The 19,977-nt window shown below is 41.4% G+C and overlaps 1 protein-coding gene across 1 annotated transcript; it reads left to right on the forward strand.

Moving 5' to 3' along the window:
• Positions 1-1,336: 1,336 nt before the first annotated feature.
• On the forward strand, positions 1,337-14,419 carry LOC115777185 (glucosamine-6-phosphate isomerase 2). Its single transcript, XM_030725020.1, has 7 exons — positions 1,337-1,605; positions 2,475-2,615; positions 2,691-2,792; positions 7,231-7,413; positions 8,492-8,676; positions 12,830-13,004; positions 13,586-14,419. Exons 2-7 carry the CDS (start codon positions 2,492-2,494, stop codon positions 13,642-13,644), a joined length of 828 nt encoding a protein of 275 aa, XP_030580880.1. The 5' UTR covers positions 1,337-1,605; positions 2,475-2,491; the 3' UTR covers positions 13,645-14,419.
• Positions 14,420-19,977: the final 5,558 nt, after the last annotated feature.

Here is a 19,977-nt window from a genome sequence, read left to right on the forward strand (position 1 = left end):
GAGAACACGAACAGACCCACTTCCGCTATTAAAGGCACGTGACTCACGGTACAAACCAACAGCTAGGTACCCTTGGGGGTCCGGGCGATGCCTTTGTACGAATGGATGCAGTACAAAGGCTATATGTACACAAAACACGGCGATAGCAGAGGATTCCAGGTTAACAAAGAACTCTCCAAAAGTCGTCAACCTCACCGGGAAAACTCGCTAAATTTGTCGCTAGTCGCTTTTAGGAAAAAAACTCGCTAGGGGGGTCTGAAAATCTGCTAAATCTAGCGACAAAGTCGCCAAGTTGGCAACAGTGTTATTAAATGTTTTCGACCAATAAAACACATCAAACTTTGCACTTCTGTGCATTACTAAATTATTTTTGTGCTACTGAAATATTTAGCTTGCTAGTATATGAAGGAGTGTGAGGGCCACATTGAGAAAAAAATTAATAATTTTGAACATTTTGTGCATTTTGAGAATAAAGTCAAAGTCGTCATTTCAAGTCAAATAACGGCCACAGCTGCTACACTCTCTACAAAATGCCTTGAGTAGAAACAACTTGATCAGCTGTGTTATTGTGTCTTGTGGGTCTACATGTCCTCTCTGTACTGTACGAAGGTGCAGCCATCCTTTCATCTAACCATTGCCAGTTTGTGGGTTTTTCCTTCTGAGCAGATGCAGCTTTCTGCACTCTTTAACGTCCTCACACTCATACTACATCATGTTTGTGTACTAAAAGAGAAATCATTTCCTTGTTACTAAAACCGATTCTAAAGTATAGTTTCACTAACTCATAATACAAGACATTCTGGAGGGGATAACAGACATGCAGTTGTTTGACTTGAAGTGACTTTAATCTGCACATTTTGACTTTTTTCTCAAAATTTTGAATTTATTCTCAAAATGCGCAATTTATTTTTTTTCTCAGTGTGGCCCCTTGTACTAGTACCAGTACGGCCAGCTGATAAAGTAAGCCCTACAGCCTGGAATGACATGGTCATTATGCTTCATAAAACACTCAAGCCATTTTGTTTGGTGGTTTGTCCATGTCTTATGATTATAAAACATCTATATATATATATATATATGTAAATTCTACATGCAATAATATAGGTGTATGCAACACTATTTTTCCACGAAACATTTGAAAAAGAAAAAAGTAAAAGATCAAATAGCATTTTTTATGCTTTGCTCAGAGTCTTTATGGATCTGTCACGTTTTCGATATGTGTCCCCCCCCCAATAGTAAACTCCTTCCTACGCCCTTGTAAACAACCATCAGCAGAGGCCGGCGGAAATGATGCTGCTGCTGGGCCATGACAGGAGGGTGCGTGTGGTGAGACCACAGAGGAGGACATGCAGAGGCGGGTGTGACGGAGCATGTGAGATGGAGGCAGAAGATCCTTAAAGAAGAGGGACGCCGCTGAGGGAAGCGGTTATTCAGTCAGCAACATCGTCACTGTTATCAGAACGATCATGTTTTGACTTAATCAGTTTTGGTCCACACGGGGTTCCGTAGACGCCACAGTGAAATCAGCTGACAGGAAGATCATGTGACGAAGCCGAGGGTTTGCAGCTCCTGACTTCTGATCTGACCATCTCCGTATTTTTGCAGGTAACGCGTACCGTTAACCGCACATCGGTAACTTCAGACCATCTCCTTTAAGTACTTAAGTAAACTTAAGTACTCAGCATTACCAACTGCCTCTGACCCTTTACTAAAGTCTACTTATGAGCAGGGGCGTGGTGGCCATCGGGAGGTTTCCCGAACGGCCGGTGATCAGATTGTTTAACCCAGTTAAGCACAGCAGCGGCCACGGGTGCAGACAGTGATGGTCGGTCGTGAACGTTTGGGCTCTAAGAGCTGGCTCTTCACTGAGAGCCGTTTTTCATCAGGAGGGGCTACAAACTCATTCCAGCCAGCACACCGTAGGAGAGGCGCGACACCCCCCTTTGCTGCTCAGCTTTCACTCTCAGTGCCTCCACTCTGCATTCTTAAAAATATATAATAAATTATTATTATTATTGGTCTGTTTGGTAGATTTGTCTGCAGTGTTTTGTTCATTTGTTTTTGTGTTAAATAAAAATGAAAAGTTTGATCAAAATATTATACAAAAGGAAGAATGTCTGCTTTGGTAATAGAACAAATACATAAAATCAAGCAAGTATAAGGCTTCTCATAGAGGGAACACTGAATTCAAAGGGATCTTACAAAACATTCATATTTGCCAAGTTAAGCTAAAATATATGAGGCTGCAGATGATCATAAATTAAGAGCCGTGCTTTCTTTGTCATTACACACACACACAGTTGTTTTAATGCTGCAAATAAAGTTCTCAGCCCCAGCCCGCCCCTGCTCATGAGCATTAAATATTGTTTAAAACGGCTCGTTTCTGCATAAAAACATGAACAGAGATCATGAAGGAGCGAGCGTATATGAGCAGAGGAATTTCAGCTTTAGTCTTCTGACTCGGATTTTCCCAGGACTCACAGACCTTACTATGAGGCTGGTCATTCTGGACGACTACGACCTGGCCAGTGAGTGGGCAGCAAAATATATCCGCAACAGAATAATCCAGTTTGAGCCCTCTGCGGACAGATTCTTCACTCTCGGCCTGCCCACAGGTGAGCACCCTTCACACTAAAGCTCTTATAGGAGAACTGAATCGCTGCTGAGCGGAAACTGTGCTGTTTTTGCAGGCAGCACTCCTTACGGCTGTTACCAGAAGCTCATTGAATACTACAGAAGTGGAGATATTTCATTCAAATATGTGAAGACCTTCAACATGGATGAATATGTAGGTGAGTTAGCCGATAACTAGTTCAGCTTTCTGTGCTTAGAGTGACGTCACACAAGTTCATAATCAAGTGCTGCACGTTTGTAAAACTCATGTTAGAATCACGGTTATTTTACACAATTACTGACTTTGTAAACACATTGATTTAATAACTTAAAGAACAGAATCACTTCAAAATAAATACTAAGTTCAAAATAAAATGCATTATATACAAATAAAATATAAATCAATTACAACATAAATACTTTATAAATTAAATAATGACTGAATAGATGAATGTAAAGATAATATCACAGATTATGGCTAATAATACTGAGAAGAAATGGGACCAAGTTATTTGAATATATGTGCTCACATGTACACTGACAGGTCCTCTGCAGCTATGCTACAGTTATATTCAGTTAACTGCAGCCAGGCTGCCCATCACAGCCCAGAGCAGACAGGAAACAGCTTCAGACTGAATCAGAGTTATTCAGGCCGACACAGCACATCCTGGTTATACTGGTTATACTGGCAGGGCTGCAGGGTTTGAACAGATTGGTCGTGTTGCAGGATGGTTGTGTTAATTACTGTGTGGTCGTGTGGCTAGACCCCCCAGGCTAACCAAGCCTACCTACATGTTAGAAGCCATACTGGCCCGGACGTCACCCGGATCAGCAAGGTCCGCGTCAGATGTTGAGGAACCAGGACATCCTGATGGTAAGTGGGCTACTGGAACTAGAAGGTTACAGTTTAAGTGGACACGAGATGAGAACCGGGAACTGTTGGAATGCTACTATACATGTAATCCCAGCGAGAGGGGTTACATGAAGAGGATGTGGGATCTATGGATTCTTCGAAACCCAACATCCAAACTGACGGCAAAACAACTCGTGGCTCAGTGTTCCAACATACGAAGGAAGCAGCTGCTATTGCAGCTAGAGATTGATGAGGTACAACACAAATGCTACGGCAAGGGGGAGCCAGGACGACAGGTCAGGGGGGAGATTTCATCATCCCCACACTCTGAGATTGGGTACCAAGCCCCAATAATATCAGTAAAATCAATAAAATCAGTTGATGTATAACACGGCAGCAGTGATCCTTGAGATGCTTGGCTATAGGATGAGCAGCAATAAGGAGCAGTACCCTCCATGGAAACAATGACTAGAGGCTAAGATCAAGGCAGCAGGAAGTTAGCCAGCACTCAGAGGTGCAGAAAGGGTGTGATGAAGAAAGCAGTGCCTAAGAAGTACAACAGGCTGTCCATACCTGAGGCCTTAGAGACTGCCAAGTAAAGACAGAAGACAAAGATAGAAGCCAGGGAAATAAACCGGATATTCTACACCGAACCATCCAAAGTATATTCTCAGTGGCAGGGGAACAATATCAGAACAGCACCCCCACTAAGGCTGGAGATGGAGCAATACTGGAAGAGCACATGGGAGAATGGTAAATGGACTAGTTCTTATATAGCGCTTTTCTACTCAATCAGAGCACTCAAAGCGCTTATACAACCTGTTTTGCATTCACCCATGCACTCCCATTCATACAAGCACTTCCATCATTAATTAAGCTAAGTGCTTTTTTTTTTGATTAACTAGCATTCACACACATTCATACTCCGACAGAACGGTCGGAGAGCAACTTAGGGTTAAGTATCTTGCCCAAGGATACATTGGCATGTAGCCTGGAGTAGCCAGGATTCGAACCGCTGACCTTCCGATCAGTGGGTGACCTGCTCTACCTACTGAGTTACAGCCACCCCGCGAGCACTCCGCGAGCGCCTGGCAGCACAAATGAACCAGCTGCTAGAGGCTAGGACACACCCAGAATGGCTGACTGAAGGCCGGACGGTCCTGATCCCCAAAGACCCCCAGAAGGGACCAGTCCCATCCAACTACCGGCCCATAACCTGCCTCAGTACAACATGGAAACTCCTGTCAGGCATCAAAGCAGCTAAGATGAGTAGGCATGTGGCACAATACATGAGCGAGGCCCAGAAAGGGACAGGCAGAGAGACCAGGGGAGCAAAAACCAGCTACTAGTAGATAGAGCAGTCACTCGAGACTGTAAGACCCAACTGACAAACCTGTATTGATTACAAGAAAACCTATGACTCAATGCTGCACACATGGATCCTGGAATACCTAGAACTGTATAAGATCAACAGGACCCTAAGAGCCTTCATCAAGAACTCAATGGGTATGTGGAGAACAATACTAGAGGCTAACTCCAAGCCCACTGCACAAGTCAACATTAAGTGTGGGATTTACCAAGGAGATGCTCTGTCCCCACTGGTGTTCTGCATAGGCCTGAATCCCCTCAGCCAGATCATCAACAAGACTGGCTACAGATACCAACTACAGAATGGAGCAAACATCAGCCACCTCCTGTACATGGATGACATCAAGCTTTATGCTAAGTGTAAATGAGATATTGATTCGCTGATCCACAGCACCAGGATCTACAGCAATGATATCGGCATGTCATTCAGACTGGAGAAGTGTAGTCGGATGGCAACTAAGAGAGGAAAGGTAGTCAGAACTGAGGGGATGTGTGTGTGTTTATATATATATATATATATATATATATATATATATATATATATATATATATATATATATTAGGGGTGGGACTCGATTAAAAAAATTAATCGAATTAATTAGGAGCTTTGTAATTAATTAATCGAAATTAATTGCATTTTAATCGCATTTCAATATTTGACATGAGAAATATTAATTTAAGTTTGGTTGATGAATGAATCAATATACATAAGCTTAAACTTCAAAATTTTGTTTATTTTCCCACCAGTCTGCTACACAGACCAATGAAGGGTGGAAGTGCTCCTGTGATAAGCAAACTCCTGAAATTAAAGTTAAGCATCATAACTGGATAGTTTTATTCAACATTAATGTCTCACTTGTTATAGTTGGAAATTAATCATTCTCTCAGCTGTATTCTTGATGCTGTTATGCTTGTTTTAACAGCTTATTTTGAATTAAAGACTTAAAATTAAACCACAAAAAGGAGAAAAAGTTCGTTCTCCGTTTAACAGCTGCTTTTACACAGCTGTGCTTCACACTCACGGTTGCTAGGCGACATGAGCTACGCAGAGGTGACAGCAGCTGATATGAAGGCTAGCTGCTCACTTCCGGCCTTTGTGGTGTTCGTGGGCTGCGAAAGACGTGGGCCGGGTCCTTCGCAGGATGCGGCCCCTAATTTGGACATTGTGCGTCGATATAATCTGTATGCCGGGAACTCGCGCACTGAGAAACGTTCCACGGTGCAAAGTGCGATTAAAATGCGTTAAAATTTTTAACGCGTTAATTTCCCCGTAATTAATTAATCGAAATTAACATGTTAAAGTCCCACCCCTAATATATATATATATATATATATATATATATATATATATATATATATATATATATATATATATATATATGGTAAATGGTAAATGGACTAGCTCTTATATAGCGCTTTTCTACTCAGTATGAGCACTCAAAGCGCTTATACAACATGTTTACATTCACCCATGCACTCCCATTCATACAAGCACTTCCATGTTTGCTAAGCTAAGTGCTTTTTAATTAACTATCATTCACACACATTCACACTCCGACGGGACGGTCGGAGAGCAACTTGGGGTTAAGTATCTTGCCCAAGGATACATTGGCATGTAGCCTGGAGTAGCCAGGAATCGAACCGCTGACCTTCTGATCAGTAGAAGATAGGTGTAGCTATATGTGTAATGTGTTTATATATATATATATATAAACACACTACACATATAGCTACACCTATCTTCTTCCACAAAAAGTGATCCCTATGATGGATCAGATGATGATGTTGATGATAAGGTGTGATTACAAATGTAGAAAGTAAGTAATAATCTAACAGTAAACATAACATTTTTACAAATAAGACAAGATTAATGTGCTAAAAATGTTAAATGCAGTGATTTAGTATGCAGGGGGTAAAATAAACATTTTAATTTAAGTTCATCATTTTAATGCTGAGCGTGCTCTCACTGCTGTCCCATAGTTTCTTAGAACCAGCTATAACAACATCTGTACATTTTCTGCATCACAAAATTAATACGTACACATTCCTGTCACAATGTGATGCAGTTTGATTTATTCAACTCACACATATAAATTGTATTTGCCCAGCAGAGAATGATTAGAGCAACTTAAACATGAGTTGGTGAAAATGTGGTTCTTTGAAACAGAGACTGAACCACGGTGATTTAGCCAGGTACAAAGAGAGCCACTGTTGTGAGACAGAAAACTCTGATTTAAGCTCAGCGCAGGTCTAAGCCTTTAATCTCACTTCAGCTAAGGTGCTTTACTCAGCAGCTTCAGACAGCGAAATGTAGTAACCTTGTACATTTGGCACCCTCAGGCCTCACAGCCCTGCAGCAGGATTCATTTGACTCTAAACGAGCTTTTGCTGTTCAGGTCTGCCTCGTGCTCATCCGGAGAGTTATCACTCCTACATGTGGAACAATTTCTTCAAGCACATTGACATCGATCCAGCCAACGCTCATATTCTGGATGGAAATGCAGACAACCTGGAGGCAGAGTGTCAGGCCTACGAGCAGAAGATTGCTGAAGCTGGAGGGATTGAGCTGTTTGTTGGAGGTCAGAGGTCACTTTTAATCTAGACTGCACAGCCGTGCTGGGCCGAATGACAAAATATTTGTGTTACTGTTGTGATTACAGATTCTGGTGGTTGTTACAGTTGTTGTTACCACTACGTAAGTGGAGTGGGCTTTTAGAAAAGTATACAGAAGTGTATGAGAGGTGAAACGTCTTCAAGAAACAAAAAGAAGTCCAGTCGCCTTTTTCAAGCTCCAGAGACTACTATGACCTGGATGACTGAGAATCTACACAGATATACAGAAGTGTATTTTTATTATTATATTTTCTTAAAAAAATAAATAAAACATAAAACCAAAACAACTGTTCTCAGGCTCTTTTAAAAAAAGCGAAATATTTGGTAAAGTCACTGATCTTAAATCAGTGCGTAACACTTCCTGTTCTGCTTTCATGCTTTTGTTGCTGTTGTTTTTAACAGTCCCACTATGGTTCATCATCATGTTGTCAGCAGCACAGCTGTGGAGTGCGACTTTGAAACTAACTCAAGAAGAACAACCACAGATAACAGCAGCAATCCAGACATAGAACAGACACAGCTGTTACTCAGCTTGTTTGGGCAGATCTCCGCTCAGTTCCTTCATCGTCCATCACATTTTACTCTTCTTGAATGTACCAACTCTTATGCTAACTGGCTAGCATTACTAGTATGCCATGTGGCAATATAATTTTGTCCCCGGGCAGATCCGGGGCGGAGACACAAACCCCTTCTGATGTAAAATCCCTGCTGAGGCAGCCACCTGTGAGTAAGCCAAAAGTAGCTTTATTGTTAGCTTCCAGAATTCTGTGTTCCACGATGTTTGCTTTGTTGTAGAGAGTTAGTGGTGGATTATTTACTATTATACTTATGATTAAAAAGAGAGCACAATTAATACACTACACAGTGATCCTCTTGGCTAATAATACAGTTTAACTCCTTGGAAACCCACAGTGGGTGTTCTGTCTTTTCACAGTATAGTGGTATTGGAAAAATCCATGTAATGCGTGAAATGACACCCTGACAGCATGACTGAAAACCCTTTGCCTGTATTCCAGTCTGTATCATATTGGTTTCTTTCTGTAGGCATTGGCCCTGATGGTCACATAGCATTCAACGAGCCCGGCTCCAGCCTGGTTTCCAGGACCAGAGTGAAAACCCTGGCAAAGGACACCATTGTGGCAAATGCACGTTTCTTTGGCAATGACCTCTCCAAGGTTCCCACCATGGCTCTGACTGTGGGCGTAGGAACCGTCATGGATGCCAAGGAGGTCAGATTAAAAAGCAGTTAATTTGGTCCTGTGTTGTTCTGCAGTAATCTTTAAAATGTTTACTCACAATTTAATAGAATCACTCTTTGCTACTTTGCATAACTCTTAGTGCCTGCAGAGGAAATGTCATTGCACTCTTTTAGAAGGCCTTCGTTTGGCCGGGAAAGTGTGTTTCCATTATAGAAAAGCTCTACAGAAAACTAGGTTATCTTAGAATTCATCGTTGATTGAGGAAAACAGGAACAACCTCAGGTTTCTTTTCAGTGTTGTAGCTCAGCAGACAAAGAGTCAGCTCTGGTGGTTTACACACCCACCCAACAAGCAAAAGAGCCCTCGAGAAAAAAACCTAAAGAAATCCTTCACACATAAAATCTTAACTGTTTGCTGCCCTCCTACAGAAGTGTCATTAAGAACAGCAGCATCAGTGACTAGTGAAGTTTTTTTAGACTGTTTATTTCTCTCCTATGAATCCTTCCCAACTAACCATCAATATGCCTGTTAGACCTCATCCCTACAAGACTGTTCAGAGAAGCCTTACCATTAATCAGTGCTTCAATATTAATCTGCAGCCGGGTCGCAGAGGCAGCAGCCTAAGCAGAGAAGCCCAGACTTCCTTCGCCCCACCACCTGCTCCAGCTCATCTGGGGAGGTCCCCAAGGTGTTCCCAGGCCAGCCGAGAGATCTAATCTCTCCAGCATGTCCTGGGTCTGCCCTGGGGCCTCCTCCCAGTGGTACATGCCCAGAACACCTCACCCAAGAGGTGCCCAGGAGGCATCCTACTCAGATGTCCGAGCCACCTCAACTGGCTCTTCTTGATGTGGAGGAGCAGCGGCTCTACTCTGAGCCCCTCCCGAATAGCTGTGCTCCTCACCCTATCTCTAAGAGAGAGGCCAGCCACCCTTTGGAGGAAGCTCATTTCTGCTGCTTGTATTCACGATCTCATTCTTTCAGTCACTACCCAAAGCTCTTGACCATAGCTGAGGGTAGGAACGTAGATCGATCGGTAAATCGACAGCTTCGCTTTCACGCTCAGCTCCCTCTTTACCACGATAGACCGGTGCAACGTTTGCATCACTGCAGACGCAGCCCCGATCCATCTGTCGATCTCCTGTTCCCTTCTCCCGTCACTCGTGAACAAGACCCCGAGATACTTACTCTGTCCTCGTCAGAGGTCAAGTTTATCTTGTGAACACAACAGCTTGAGAAGGAGATAACATAGGATTTTTTTTCAACCATGCCATAAGTGCATTTACTCATGAAGGATTTCATATAGGCTTCTCATACTGATAGATCTACTGGCAATCTCTGACACTTTGGATCTTGTCAGGCTTGATACAATTCATGATTTTTTTTTTTATTTTAAGCAGTATAATATGCAGCTATACCAAATTGCATTCAATGATTTTCATAATGATAACCCTTCTGCTGTCAGACTGCTGGAACTGGATTTTCAGGCCACAGCACAGTTTGATAGCAGAGGTGTTCAAAGATGTTTCACGCTTATTGTTTCCTTTTTCATTTTTGGCCTTTTATGTAAATATGGCTTGTTTGTTTGTCAATATTGCTGCGGTTTTTCGTCAAAATGATGAGACTCGAAGGACTGACTCTAATGGTGCACAGATCTGAGTGTTTAATGTTTTTATTATTTGTTAATAATTACAAATAAGGAGAGTTGATGTGTTTAAATAGACCTTCAGACAATGAAGTATAATCACTGTTTGGTCATGTATGCTGTCATGACAGTGCAGAATACATTGTGATTAAGACAACATTCATACATGAAAGCTTAATAAATGATGTTTACTTTTTTTCATTGATGAATATTTGTGGCTGCTGCGACATGTCAAATATGGCTTTTTAAGTGATTGTGACATTTTCATAGCTTTATTTAGCTAATATACCAGTAATTTGTATTTTTGTATTTTCATTTTTTGACCACACAGCAGAAATTTGGGATGGATAAAACTGGTCTAAGAATTTGCTGGATGTATTTGTAATAGTCTTCAGATTAGTCACTGTAGTAACTCAGCTTTCAATGTCATTTCAATGGCATATAACATATAAGAGCTAACATGTTATCGAGCTGAGTAGAATATTAGTGAAAAACATCTATGGTCTTAAGGGAATTCTTTCCATAATAATGCCAATCACAGAAAGTGACGGTATTCTCAGATTTAATTGTGATCTTAGCATTTCTTATTCCTAGTTCTTACTGAGCCATTTCCTTTTGAATTGATATGGTGAATAAAGCCACTAAGGCTCATATGCACCCCAGTAAGATCTACTGAGACCTGTAATTATGTGTTCTAGGACTTGTTTTGCAGAATTTGTGCCACCTAAAGATTCTCCTGCCAGGAGGATGAGGGGCAGCTAACAGGATTTTTTCCTTGTCTTTTCTCTCACCCCTCAACCGGTCACAGCAGATAGCTGTCCCTCGCTGACCTGTTTCAAAACATTTCTTCCTGCTAAAAGGGAGTTTTTTCCTTCCCCCTTGATACTTTTGACCATAACATTTTATTACAGAGATTAGAGCATACTATAGGTATTAAAGGTACTGCACTGCAGTGGTTTGAATCATATTTATCTAATAGACTCCAATTTGTTCATGTAAATGGGGAGTCTTCTTCACACACTAAGGTTAATTATGGAGTTCCACAGGGTTCTGTGCTAGGACCAATTTTATTTACATTATACATGCTTCCCTTAGGCAGTATTATTAGAAAGCATTGCATCAATTTTCATTGTTATGCAGATGATACTCAGCTTTACCTATCAATGAAGCCAGATGACGCACATCAATTAGTTAAACTGCAGGAATGTCTTAAAGACATTAAGGCCTGGATGACCTCTAATTTCCTGCTTCTAAATTCAGATCAAACTGAAATTCTTGTACTCGGCCCCACAAATCTTAGAAACATGGTGTCTAACCAGATACTTACTCTGGATGGCATTACTTTGGCCTCCAGTAACACTGTGAGAAATCTTGGAGTCATTTTTGACCAGGATATGTCCTTCAATGCACATATTAAACAAATATGCAGGACCACTTTTTTGCATTTGCGCAATATTTCTAAAATTAGAAACATCCTTTCTCAGAGTGATGCTGAAAAGCTCATTCATGCATTTATTACTTCTAGGGTGGATTATTGTAATTCATTATTATCAGGCTGTCCTAAAAGCTCCCTGAAAAGCCTTCAGCTGATCCAAAATGCTGCAGCTAGAGTACTGACGGGGACTAGAAAGAGAGAGCAGATTTCTCCCATATTGGCTTCTCTTCATTGGCTCCCTGTTAAATCTAGAATAGAATTTAAATCCTTCTCCTCACCTACAAGGTCTTGAATAATCAGGCACCATCTTATCTCAAAGACCTCATAGTCCCATATCACCCCAACAGAGCACTTCGCTCTCAGACTGCTGGCTTACTTGTGGTTCCTAGGATACTTAAGAGTAGAATGGGAGGCAGAGCCTTCAGCTTTCAGGCGCCTCTTCTGTGGAACCAGCTTCCAGCTTGGATTCAGGAGACAGACACCCTCTCTATTTTTAAGATTAGGCTTAAAACTTTCCTTTATGATAAAGCTTATAGTTAGGGCTGGATCAGGTGACCCTGAACCCTCCCTTAGTTATGCTGCTATAGGCCTAGGCTGCTGGGGGGTTCCCATGATGCACTGTTTCTCTTTATTCACCTCTTTTCACTGTGATTATACTCCACTCTGTATTTAATCATTAGTTATTATTAATCTCTGTCCCTCCCCCTTCAGCAGATGACCCCCCCTCCCTGAGCCTGGTTCTGCTGGAGGTTTCTTCCTGTTAAAGGGAGTTTTTCCTTCCCACTGTCACCAAGTGCTGCTCATAGGGGGTCGTTCTGACTGTTGGGTTTTCTCTGTATTATTGTAGGGTATTTACCCACAATACAAAGCGCCTTGAGGCGACAGTTTGTTGTGATTTGGCGCTATATAAATTAAACTGAACTGAATTGAATTCCTGCTGTTGCCAAGTGTTTGCTCATAGGGGGTTGTCTGATTGTTCATATTTTCTCTGTAATATTGTAGTGTCTTTAGCTTTAGCCTTGAAAAGACTAGTGTTGTGAATCTGTGGTGTATAAATAAAATGTAATTGAATTTAACTGGCTATAATGCTGTTTTCCTCTGCTCAGGTGATGATTCTTATCACAGGGGCACACAAAGCCTTTGCTCTGTACAAAGCCATAGAGGAGGGAGTGAACCACATGTGGACAGTATCAGCTTTCCAGCAGCACCCGCGCACCATTTTTGTCTGTGACGAGGACGCCACCTTGGAGCTCAGGGTCAAAACTGTGAAATATTTCAAAGGTATCAACCAGTATTGTTATTCTGCATAGTGGAGGGTTCATTGATATGGGTGGAGCAAAATATTAGAAACTGGTCAGTGGATTACAATTCAATGTTAAAGCTCTAAACTACAGCCTTAATAATGAATCAGCTTCTATATTTACTTTGAAGGGAGGCTTGATTGCAGGGATGGTGGATTGGCCATGGTAAACTTTATAAATCATTTCCAAAAGGAGAGAAAAACACAGATAACACTCCCTCTTTTTTTTTTTTTAAATACCTGCTCATCTTTAGCTAAAAAGCTACGCCTCAGGTAATTATTGATGTTGAGGGTATCAATAGGGTCAGTAATATAATGGCCATAACATTTCCTTTTCCATCACTGTCCCTGAGTTAGTGAGTTTTGCCAAAAACTACCCCATATTGCAAAAGCAAAAACTATAATTCTGTAAACAACAACATCTGTTGCTGACCACAGGACAAAGAGTAGCAGCCATATCAGTATTGTTTCTGCTTTGCAGACCTCTGCATATCTATCTAACCTGAAAATTTTCTAATGTTCTTTTTTTGTTTGTTATGTTTCTCTCTTATTTTTATTGTAGGTTTAATGCATGTCCATAATAAACTGGTGGATCCAGTGCTCAGCATTAAAGACCAGTAAAAGAACCAGTGACTAAGGAAGAGAACTGAAGACGTGACTGTGACGAGTGATTGCTGGATCCAACATAACTGTTCCATATCTGAGGAGCTGATGAGCTAGTGCTTGAAATGAACTGTGCATATTGTTCATTCAAAACTTGAACTGACTTTGAATTTTATTCCTTCAGACTGTTATTGATTAATAATGAAAGGTCACTGTTCACGTAGCTTGCATTTGACATGTAGTCAAGACACAGGTTCACCCATATGAGGTGTTTTGTTTAATATGTAAAGAAACAGGATTAGTTCTTCTGTTTAAAGTAATGAAGCCCTTAAATATTGGTTTGGAGGGTGAAGTCCTTATTCATCCCCCAAGTAGTGGTTCAACAAAGGAAGCAAATCTGATATGTATGTTGGTAAAACCAAATAAACATGATAAACAAACAAACATATAAACAGGAGTGGTTTTGATCTGATGTTCAGACAGCTGATGTCTCTTTACTGCATTTGTTCAGTCTTTGGAGCAGATGAGATTTGGTTTAATGCATTTGTTAGTAAAACTTCTAATGAGATGATTCCTCATATCCTCTCGACTACTGCAACTGACCTTGGTCGCTAAACAGCCGGTAGTAGCTTGATAGTGAGAAACTGGGAATCCCGAATTTCCAGTTAAAGAGCCAGTCTGTTTACAGGAACATCAGTTCTAGGCTGCAGCCTGTGATGCTGATTTCTGATTGGCTGAGCATTTCCTGCCATAAATAGCACAGACTATGACTCATCAGGGGGTCGTTTTGACTGTTGGGTTTTCTCTGTATTATTGTAGGGTCTTTACCCACAATACAAAGCGCCTTGAGGCGACAGTTTGTTGTGATTTGGCGCTATATAAATAAAATTGAATTGAATCATTGAGCAATATTTAAGCCATACCTGCTGCTCAGCAATATTGCTCCATTGTAAACAACATGGTTGCCTTATGATTATCGTGATGTTACACATCATGCATGGATATCAGCAGATGATGTAATATGGGTGCATTATGTTGGCATATTCCTGTACACACATGAATGTAATATGATGTGAATACCCTGTAAGTATGCATTGTACATGCCTTATTGTTATAGATTGTATACATAGAAAGACATCATGTAGTAAACATCCTCGTATAGTGCAGTATGTACATTCTCAAATTTGTTTAACATTTTTGTGTGTTCTATAGAAATCACAGATAATCACAGAATATCAAACTCTTACAGAATGCTTTGATTTAATTAGTGTGGTTAATACTGAGAACATATTTTAGCTGGAATCTGTATTATACCTTTACTAACCCAGGTGACTAAAAATATTTGGATACGTTTAGGGCATGGCCTCCAAATTAGGGTCAGATAGATTTGCAGAAGGAAATAGGATGTCTGCTGAAGGGTTTCTGTTATGAAATGGAGCTGATGTTGTCCAGACTCCTAAATTTATTTTATATTTTCATCAATAGTGGGAGGATATCCTCATCGGTGATGGTCTTGTTGTTAGTGTCTTTGTTACCACTGGAGATGATACCTGCATCCCATTGAGGTTGCACAGGTTGTCCAGAAGGTGCACCTCTTGTCATTTTCATTTGCACCAAAGCAGGTGAAACAGATTCACAGTGGTTTATACTTCCCAAGTGGACTGTTTCTCTCTAATGGGGTGACTGTGGCTCAGGAGGCAGAGCAGGTCATCTACTAATCAGAAGATTAGTGATCCTGGCTGCTGCAGCCTGCCAAAGTATCCTTGGGCAAGATACTGAACCCCAAGTTGCTCTCTGATGTATCCACTGTGAATGTGTGTTAATGTTCGATAGAAAGCATTTAGGTATAGAAAGAAGTGCCTATATGAATGGATAAGAACCAATCCATTTGCCAAATGTGCTATAATAACACTGTTATAACAGAAAAATAACATATCCACTGGTAATTACAAAAAGGGTCTATAATTACTAATCTTTCTTTCCTCAGAAAAATCTTTGAAAATGTACCAATCACAGCACAGAAACAGATAAAGTCATCGATGACCTGAAGATCAACAGTGACTCAGCGTTTTAGTCTTGGTGCTGCGGCTCGATCTCACTGCTGCCTTCAACGCTCTTTATTATGACATCTTAGTTCAAAGACTTTGTGATTCACTTGGTTTAACAAGTCAAGTTATTGGAGATTTTAAATAAATTGTGCAAACAAGGATCAGAAAGCCAGGGAAAGGTTCACTGAAGCTGGGAAAATCCAGAGCCATTTCTCTCACTTGGCATGTTAATTACAGGCTCGTGTACTTTTTGGAGAGAAGGGGTTTGTTTGCAGCTCGTCAAAGTGGATTCACAAGAGGCGAAAGCCACCCGCTGAACAAATAAGCAGGATCTGCTCATTTGTTCAATGAAATAAGGAATAAAGAAATTTTGTCAGCAGTGGAAAATGTAAATGATATGGAGACTGGGTCTGATGATTTGGACAGATCACATGAGCAGCATCAGCAGAAGCCAGTCATTAATGCTATGTTGTGTCTGGCAGAGCTGGGATGGGGAGCTGATATGGCAGTGCTTGAGAACATTTGTCTTGCTTTAATAAGGTCAGTGACAGAGCATGGGTGTGTAGTATGTGGCTCAACAGCCACATGTGTGCTATCTGAATTGGATGCTATAAAAGCTAGCACTCTTTGGATTTGTTTAGCAGCAGTAACGGCAGCACCAGTGTGGCTGGAGACACATGAGAGGCAGCTCACAGCAAACTGCTGGAACAATCTACGGGACAAAGTGAAAATCATTTTTCCTACAGCCAGAAAACTACTGAATAAATAACTGCTACACATAATCCACGAGCAGTACACACTGTACAAGTGCATGCATCTCTGTATGCTACCTTTATGTATTTTGCATTGCCTTATGTGAAGTTCATCATTTTATACTGTTTTCTGTTTGTTAGCATTCATTTGATTGGAGAGATTCTTCAAATCCTCCTTCAACCTCCTCCTCTTTCAACTCGAACTCCTTCCACACACTTTCAGCTGCAGACACCATTCAAACTTTAAAACGAAGCCAAGCCATGGAACTATTCAGCTTGTATTGATCTTTTCAACATCCTTTATGGTTTTTCTTCGGTTCCAGGTTAAGTTTCACGCTTTTTCCACCCCTTTCAGAGTTTAGAATGGGTGTGTTGGAGGTTAGAGTGAGAGCTCCTGCTGTCAGAGGGCAAGAAATCAATTAATTTATCTGAAATGTTTCTCTTCAAACTGCCGCTGTGTCCACAGTGTTCACTCTGCAGCCATCATTTTACCCTCAAAACGCAGAGCCGCTCCTCTTCTTTCAAACAATGTGTGTCTCAACCCTGACAGGTGTAAACTTTTTGGAGCCAAGTGGAGGGAGTACCTTCCAACTAATGCACAGAGACGTGTTGTATTTTCAGGGAGGAGATTTTCTCAACACGAGGACAGAGCCCCTTTTTAAAATCACTGCAATGACCACATTTTGGAGATCAGGACTATAAAAAGCACACTGCTGTGTAGAACAGGTTCTTTTGATAGGAGCTACGGTCTTTGATTCAGAAGCAGTTGTTGGACAGGTGCACCGAGGCTAATTTAACAGGGATTTGGCCCTGAGTGGCTGGATGTCAGCAGCTCTGGGCAGCTGGTTTCCGTTGGCAGATTTCAAATTGTTCTGATTGGCAGATTACACTTCAGACTGATTTTCATTGGTGGATTTCTCTTCAGCAGACTGGTCGTTCAAATCTGGACTGTTAGTGTGAGTTGATGAAGGTCGGGTACCAGCGCCTGTGTGTAGTGGACCAACAAACATTTCAGCTCATCTAACCTAACAGAGTGTTTTACTTTGTGTTATCGTGCCACTAAAATAAAGCCACAGCACAGATTAAAAAGCTTTTCCCTCCCCAGTGCTTGCTCCTGGGGGGTCGTCTGGTTTTCTCTGTATTTCAGGGTCTTTACCTTACAGTCTTACAATATAAAGCACTTTGAGGTGACTGCTGTGATTTGGTGCTATATAAATAAAACTGAACTGTCCCTACACTGAATTTCATGGCAGTCCATCAAAGACTGATTGATAAACTGTAATCTGAACCATCCCTCAAGCCAGAACAAAAAACAGGAAGCCGAGGTGTCCACGGACACCTCTGATTAGGATTTCATAGGACTCGCAGCATTTCAGCCTCTCACATCAAAACCATAACTGACGTGTTCCCCTGGGCCCACATCCAGTCAGATAAGACCATCTGAACTTCCTCAGGCACTGTTTTATTTTTGGATTGAGTTAGTAAGACTTACAGAGGAGGACACAGCGTACATGTGTGTGATAGATGTGTTTACAAGGCCTGAGCAGAATGAACATACAGCTCTATGACACCAGCCTTCGTCTCAAGTGCTCATGAGCACTGAACATGTTTCTGAGGTTGCTGAAAAAAATACGGCATTGATTTTATTGGGATTTTTCACTATCTGCTTACAAAGAGGGCTATGGAAAATATTAGTCAGGGCAAATACATCAGAATTGATCATTTCAGGGATTGATAAGCAATAAACATTGAATTCATTTTAGGAGTCATGAGGACACAGTGTTGAAGTGAAGAAGGAACAGATGAATGAAGGACTGAGACACACTATCAGCGCTAACACTAAAGACACAATGATTTATACTGCATATGCAATAATCTGTTCACCAATGCAGCTACAATATTTGGGCTCTACAGAACAAACTGGGCTTATATTCAACATGTAAATAACTACTATTGTAAATAATAAGCACTCTATCTGTAATTTGATTTTTTTCTTTAAAGATGATCAATTAGTAAACAAACATATGGAACGTCGTATTAATACGTTTGAAGGAATATGAGGAAGTTCTGTGTGAGCTTCAGAGAAACAATGAAACACTGATGTTTGGGGATTCTCTATAAATTAGATTTGCAATATGTGGACAGAGTTTAAACTACAGATGTGATGGTGTAAGGAAATAAAGGCCACGTTAGAAGCTCACTGAATGAAAAATGTGTCTATGATCCATTATAACACAACTTTGGTGTGATAGGTTTAAAAACTGGTTTCCTGTGATTAGGATGGACACTGACCGCACACTCAGGCACACCGTGCTCGTACCAGATTGGACTGCCTTAGCTCTTCATGGCATAGATTCAAGAACGTGATGGAAACATTTCTGAGATTTTCATCCACACTGACATGGTAACATCCCACAGATGGGGGACTGGACTTCTTTTTGTTTCTTGAAGACGTTTCACCTCTCATCCGAAAGGCTTCTTCAGTTCTCAACCAAATGGTGGAGAGACCCAGGTATTTAAACCCCTGTGGGCGTAGTCCCCTGGAGGTGGTTATGACCCTCTATTGATCATGTGCTTGAACACATGTGCCCAGGTGTGAAGGGGGCGTGGAACATTATTGTCACTGGAACAAAGGTGTGAATGGGGGTTGAGACGTCTGGGAAGGGAGCTCAGGACAGCACTGTAAGCGGGGGAAAGTTGGTGACGTAATCCACCTCCTCTGTTCAATGATGGTTGTTCACAGTGGACATAGATGGCTTCTTTCACTCCTCTTTCAAACCATCTGTTTTCCCTGTCCCTGTCACCTTTGTTCCAGTGACCTCAATAGGCCACAGGAAACAATGGAGCGGAGTCCTAAGTTGGTTTCAACTGAAACCACTGATTGAATATGACCCACGCCCCCTTCACACCTGGGCACATGTGTTCAAGCACATGATCAATAGAGGGTCATAACCACCTCCAGGGGACTACGCCCACAGGGGTTTAAATACCTGGGTCTCTCCACCATTTGGTTGAGAACTGAAGAAGCCTTTCGGATGAGAGGTGAAACGTCTTCAAGAAACAAAAAGAAGTCCAGTCGCCTTTTTCAAGCTCCAGAGACTACTATGACCTGGATAACTGAGAATCTACACAGACATCCCACAGATGCTATCGTGATATCAGCATGCAGATCTCCTGTCCCATCACTTCCTGTATTGGATTACGATTTGGTGACTGTGGACTGTCTGAAAACACTGAACTCAATGCCATATTCAATAAACCAGTTTGAGATGACGGGAACTTCGTGAACCTGGTGCAACGTCCAGCTGGAGGCAGCCATCTCTGCTCGCCGGCTGTGCAGGCAGCCGTAGGCCACAAGGTCAAACACAGCAGCCCAGGTTTGACTCCGACCTGGGGCCTTTACTGCACCCTGACCCTGCACCCTTATTGTAGGGTCTGTATTATTGTAGGGTCTGTATTATTGTAGGGTCTTTACCCACAATACAAAGCGCCTTGAGGCGACAGTTAGTTGTGATTTGGCGCTATATAAATAAAATTGAATTGAATTGAAT

The sequence above is a fragment of the Archocentrus centrarchus genome, unplaced genomic scaffold, assembly GCF_007364275.1.
Source record: "Archocentrus centrarchus isolate MPI-CPG fArcCen1 unplaced genomic scaffold, fArcCen1 scaffold_44_ctg1, whole genome shotgun sequence".
NCBI classification, from domain to species: domain Eukaryota; kingdom Metazoa; phylum Chordata; class Actinopteri; order Cichliformes; family Cichlidae; genus Archocentrus; species Archocentrus centrarchus.